The sequence below is a fragment of the Asparagus officinalis genome, chromosome 8, assembly GCF_001876935.1.
Source record: "Asparagus officinalis chromosome 8, Aspof.V1, whole genome shotgun sequence".
Classification (NCBI taxonomy): domain Eukaryota; kingdom Viridiplantae; phylum Streptophyta; class Magnoliopsida; order Asparagales; family Asparagaceae; genus Asparagus; species Asparagus officinalis.
This window is the reverse complement of record NC_033801.1, coordinates 105,345,377-105,351,648: the sequence shown is the minus strand read 5'-3', so window position 1 is coordinate 105,351,648 and position 6,272 is coordinate 105,345,377. Positions and strand designations below refer to the sequence as shown.

Below are 6,272 nucleotides of genomic sequence, written 5' to 3'. Positions count from 1 at the left end.
ACGCCGCCTCTGATCAACGCCGCCTCTGTCGGACACAAAGGCGCGCTCTCCTCAAACTCATCATGCCGAAAATCACAAAGAACCATAGTCAGACAAGTAAGCAATACTACTAGTGGTCTTCACAGCCCTCGAATTCACCGCAACATTGGCCTCTGATTCCCTCCCAACCACCGAATCCCCATCCTCTCTCGACCTAAAATCATCTACATGATTCGTCATGATCGTCGGCGATGATCCCAAAGACTGCGAGAGTAAAGGGGCATACATTAGATCTCCCAATGCCATTCCAACCAAAATCCTAGCTTCTGGCAACTTCACCCGACCCTAGCCTCGCCATCGGCACCAAGTCTAAAACCCTAACACTGCTTATCGCTGAGAATCCTCCGATTGCAAGCGATCTCCGACGAGAATTAATCGATGAAGCCGCTGGACCAGCGTCGGAACGCGATCCAGCTCCTGATAACCCTTCAAGTTACTATTTTTGGAAACCCTAGAATCGTTTGATAGTGAATGTGAGAGAGAGTGAGAGAGGAGAATTAGCGTTTCGAGAGTGGAGGCAGAGGGAGGGGAAGGAGCGTGGGAAATAAATAAGAACTTTTCTCTCTAGAAAATTTTTTTAAGGAGGAAATGGATTCAAAATTCTAAAGTATTGTTTTTCCCCCTCTTTTTTTTCCGAACTTTTGGTTATTGTTGTAGAAAAAGGAACTAGGGTTTAACTGGATTTTTTTCATATTAGTCCCTGAATATTTTTTTATTGCATAAAGTTCCTCAAAAGACTTTTCAAGTAACACTTATGGACCTTTATGGATATCCAGAAAACTATCTTGAATAACCTTTTTCATTGATTGCAATGCTTGAATTGCTTGAATTGTGAAGCATGGTTGTTTTTATATATTAAACTTCCAATTATTACTTCATATTCACAGCATATCAGGTGACCACATTTGAGATTTTTTTAAAGAATATTTAAATATATTTATATTTGACCGCTATTTGACTATGCGCTATTTGCCGCTATTTTGCCGCAGTAACCCCAAATAGCCTTAGTGGTACCTCCCCGCGATGCGACGCTATCCGCTATCATCAACCTTGCTCATCATTCATGTATATATTTTTTATGTATTCAGCTAGAAAGGGAACGGAGACTGTTGCCTCAGTCTGCTGTAGATTAGCACAAGTCAAGCTGCTACCCCCTCAACCAACCCACCTCGTAAAAACCTCTTAATCTCCCTTGCTCCCTCATTGTTGTCTTTTGTACTTTGGGGAGTGAGTAAATAAGTACATATAGATTTTATTTTTCCTTATATTATCTTATACAGTTAAAACCAGTAATTTTGTAAGTTTTCATACTAGTCTTTCTCTTGGCACGTGTCTATAAATGTAAACTTACATCACTTGAACTCATATCCCGTTCATTGTGCTTTTTGTATGTGCACCTATATAAAGCATAAAAATATGTAGCTGTTCTCTATGTGCATTGCTCTGTTATTTGACGATTGCTAACCATGCATAGAAATCTTTCTATGAGATTAGCTCCAACACAATTTACTCTTATGATTGTATAGAACTTCATGGTGCTGCACTTTATCTGTGAATTGTTGCACATTTTCACTACTACTTCTACATAGCCAAAGAAATGTTTGCTAGTTTTTCATGTTTTTATTAGTGATTTGTCTACTTCTTTTGCAGACATGAGCAACCCTATGATAGCTGCTGAAATTGCAAGAGAACTCCGTAGATTTCATCAGGTGGAAATACCAGGCTCTAGAGAACCACAATTGTGGCATGATGTACACAAGTTCCTTGAGAAAGGTCACTGACTTCCCATAGCCTGGTATTTGCCTTTTCATTGCACTTAATGGAGAGCTAATCTTCGATAATGGATCAAGTTCTTTTACATCGACAATATTTCTGCATGAGAAAAGAATTGGTTCTGGGTAACTGTATTATTTTGTCTATCCTAGCTAAAACTGAAATGGTGGTTTCAGCTCAGACATTAGAATTTGATGACAGCGAGAAGCAGGCGAGGTATGACGAAATTTCGTTCAAGGAAATACATGACGAGGTTGATGATCTCAAGGTATCAATTTTTTTGGACATCCTGTTTTCGTTTGTGTTTATTAGTTATTATTGTCTCTTCTTATATCTACAAAATAAATTTTATGGTGCGTGATTTACTAAATTTTCAGAGGTTATTGTGTGTTCTTTTGTAGTCGATGTTTTTTTTCCTGATATTTTTGGGTTCCCAAAGCAAACAATTCTCTTTGCTCTACCTTTTCCTCAAAACAACTGAAGGAAAATAAACATTAGTATGAACAAAGCTTGATGCATATGTCCTAATATTTTGAACAGAGTAAAAGAAAATCACATTGATTAGGCCTAGCTATGATTTTGTTTTTATTTGAGATAATACATGTATGTGCTGTACCTTATGATCACCTGTTTGACAGTGGGCAGATTCTGGATCTTTATTAAGAAATTCATGGGTCTGCTTTTAACATTTTTAGTCCGCTACTTTATTTACAAACATAAATATGTGTTCTTGAGTCCAGAAGATTCTAGATCTTCTTTTAAGACAATTTTGTTCTACTTACTTGTTTACAGGATCTAGCACACCTGCTTAATGCCCCTGTGGTCTTTTCGCACAATGATCTGCTTTCCGGTAATCTGATGTTAAATGATAAAGAAGGTAAATGTAATGCTTCACAGGTTATACCTATTGTAAGATGCACAAAGAAATTTAATGTGCCAGTAAGCTAAAGTTCTGTACTTCACTTTAACCAAACTTCTTTTGGATCCATTCTCTGAATTTGGTTCTGACAATTTCTTTGTTTGTGTTTATAGTTCCAGAGAAGCTCTATTTCATTGATTTTGAGTATGGGTCATACAGCTATAGAGGCTATGACATTGCGAACCACTTCAATGAATATGCAGGCTATGAATGTGACTACACCTTGTATGGTGTCTTATTAACAAAAAATTTGGTTTATTTATGCTTCAGACCAAATGCTTTAATAATTTATGTGCTTATCCTGCACAATTATTGTTGTACTAGGTACCCTGGTAAGGATGCACAATATCATTTCTTCAGGAATTATCTGCAACCTGATGCACCCCATGAGGTATGCCAGATTGTTCAGCGTTTGTTCGTCTATCACTGTGTTATAAAATCAAATTTGTCTAATTGCTGACGCCGGTGGAGATATCATATGACCTACTGAGATGGACTTATGAGTGTGTTTATATATTTCCTCTTGAGTTAATGGTGATTTAAAATGGCAGAGTATTCTGATCATTTTTGTTTCTAGCCCATATTTCTTGTTTGTATCATTGCCAGCTCCTACATAAGATTTTTGCCTATTGTCAACATATGAAGGAAGAGACTCAAACTGACCTTTTATGCCATTATTTCTTATTGTCGTTGTAACAAGTTTATGGGAAATAGATACTCAAGGTGGTATTTCCGAAGTAACATGTACTGTTTAAAAGTGGAAGTTGAATCATGCAATGATACTGCTAAAGATGGAATGTGATTCATAAGCTTTCTCAATCGTGTTTATTTGAATATTGCTCAAAGCATAATAGATCAACAACTATACTTTCTTCTCAATAAGCTTATTTGTATATTATTAACGACTTTAGGTTTTTCTGCAACCAGAAATACTAACAATTCTTCTTTTTTTTCTATTTTAAACTAAAATACTTCATAATACAAGATGAGCTGCTATTAATCTCTTTAGCTGATACGACTTTTTTGTCATCAGGTACCAGACACAGATCTTAATGATCTTTATGTAGAAACAAGTACTTTTCGATTAGCATCACATGTGTACTGGGCTCTATGGGCTCTTATTCAGGTAAATCTTGATGAAAATGTATACGTATTTCTTTATCAAATTTATCTACTGTGTTGAAAAGCTCGAGTTAGGACCTTTCTGTCGTTTGCCTTGACTTGACATTGATATTGCTTCTTCTAAAATAACTAAAGGTTTTATGATACGTTCTGAAAAAAAAACTAGAGATATCAGTACCACATCCCTCTCTCCCTTATCCTCCTACGCCTTCAATCTCACACATTTATTGTGATTTACTTTCTTATTCTCTTTCTCCATTAAAAAGTTTGCCGTCTAGTTTAAAGAAATAATTTAAAAATATTTACGTAAAAGTTGTTTCAATATGACATATAACACAAGTAGCAAAAATCATCTTATTAGGGGCTGTTTGGTTGTTTTCCGAAAAAAATCGGAAATGGAAAACTCACATTTCAACTCATTTCAAGAGATTTTAAGACATTTCCCACATTTTTTTTTGTTTGTTTCGCAATGAAATCACCGTCATGTCACCGCCACGTCACATAAGAAACAAGTGTAGCCGCAATAGTAATAGTGTTTCGATTTCCATTTCTTGTGTTTGTTTGAACATAAAAAAGGAAATGGAAATCAACTGCAATAGTAACCGTGTTTTCAGCAATTAAATAATCTGTTTTATTCACAGTCACTGTTTCAACAGTGCTTCTAGTAATTAAAAATTCATTGAAGTGACATTTCTAAGTGTTTTCAGAGGTTTTTGGTGTGAAAACAATTTTCTCAAAAATCTGACATGGCATCCTACGTGGCACCCTCATTTTTTTAAATCACAAAACGAAACAAATATGTGATTTGGAAATCGGTTGAAACCAAAATCCTACGTGGCAGTGCGGATTTCTTGAAATCTGACGTGGCTGGGGGTTTTCTCATTTTTTTATCAAATAAACAACCCCTTAAGGTATATATAAATATTTGGAAATTTTACAAACCACCCTGAACTCCTGAGTGTTTTGCACAAAACCTCCTACTAAACTTTGTAAATTAGAAACCCTCTAAGTTTCAAATTATACAATAATCCCCGAACTTTTGGAAATCGTCATAAACAGCATTAACGTGAAGGTTAAAAGGTCTGACTACCCTTATTAATGTTTAGTATCAGTTAACCCTATCCCAAAAAACTCTCCAAGTAAAAGTAAAAGGACACAAGGGAAAATTATTCAAAACATGGCATGTAAGCATATGAGAGTTTAAACTAACTGCTGTTAGTCATGGTGTTTTAGTGAAACAAGTTCAAGGGGTTGTGCAAAACACTCGAGACTTCAGGGGTTGTGAAATTTACCCAAAATATTAAGCAAAAATTACCTTTCTTTTGCTTATCACATGCTGATTGCATAACAAAATCTTTTATCAGACTGTTTTTGTGCTAACTCGCCCTTTTTTGTCTTCCAATGATGCAGGCAAAGATGTCTCCTATTGATTTCGATTATCTCGGGTACTTCTTCCTTCGATACAATGAGTACAAGAAACACAAGGACGACTGCTTCTCCTTGGCAAGGAAATATCTTTCTGGCTCAAGCATCTCCTGAAGTATATTACTTTTTACTGGTGGTTTCATTTCTTTTTCCTTGTGCCATCAATATTCTTTAAATTTGACTATTTCTTTGGACATGTAGCCTGAAATGTATTATACCTTGTCACGGTTACATTTCTAGAGCTAGAGGTATGGTTTCTTACTTTCTTTACAAGAACTCTATTTCTGAAATTGAGGGCATTGATTCTGTATAATTGTATTCGTCCTAAATTTGGACCGATGAAATGGATGTATACATATAAACTTTATAAAGAAGGTTATTGTTTTATAATCCAGTGTTTTGGCTTGAAAAAGAGTTTGCGACCAAACTTGTGTGGATCTCTGATCCTCTGGATCCATGCATTGGTGCACTTGTACTTTCAATATGTACATGTGCAATTATGTATGCGTTGATTCTGTATGATTCTAATTGGGTTCTTGGTTCAGATAATGCTAAATTACCATATTGGTATTTTTATTCGATCATGTTTGCCAGTTTGGTATATTTAAAAAATCCAACGATAACAATGTATTTTTTTCTCGGCCTTTCAGTCAATAAGGCTCATTCTTCTCGTCGGTAGTCAAAAAACAACCGTGAGTTGTTCACGTGACACTCACGTGATAAAATTAATACCAACATGGTGATAAAATTAATACTAACATGGTAGGATGTTAATGACGTGGCTAGTTAGTTGAAAATCTCCTCTTCCCCCTACTCACGCTCAAATTGGGGGTGAAATATAAATTAGGGTTTGAGGTCCTGCCTCCTTCGTATAAACGTACAGAACGTTGTTGTCGATCAAACCCGCCATCTTCACCCACTCTGGCATCACGGGAAGCCGTCAAATGGCCATGCTCTAGTTCCCGCAACCGATCTCCCAAACCACCATCCTCCC

The 6,272-nt window shown here is 36.2% G+C and overlaps 1 protein-coding gene across 1 annotated transcript in view; it reads left to right on the top strand.

The window, feature by feature from the left end:
- The window catches only part of LOC109820653 (probable ethanolamine kinase), a 10,110-nt gene extending 4,445 nt beyond the window's left edge, over positions 1–5,665 (top strand). Inside the window, exons 5-11 of the mRNA XM_020386832.1 lie at positions 1,690–1,812; positions 1,989–2,080; positions 2,605–2,689; positions 2,845–2,956; positions 3,056–3,122; positions 3,765–3,857; positions 5,264–5,665. Of these exons, the coding sequence (XP_020242421.1) occupies positions 1,690–1,812; positions 1,989–2,080; positions 2,605–2,689; positions 2,845–2,956; positions 3,056–3,122; positions 3,765–3,857; positions 5,264–5,392 (701 nt within the window). The 3' untranslated portion in view covers positions 5,393–5,665. The remainder of the gene's footprint in view (positions 1–1,689; positions 1,813–1,988; positions 2,081–2,604; positions 2,690–2,844; positions 2,957–3,055; positions 3,123–3,764; positions 3,858–5,263) is intronic.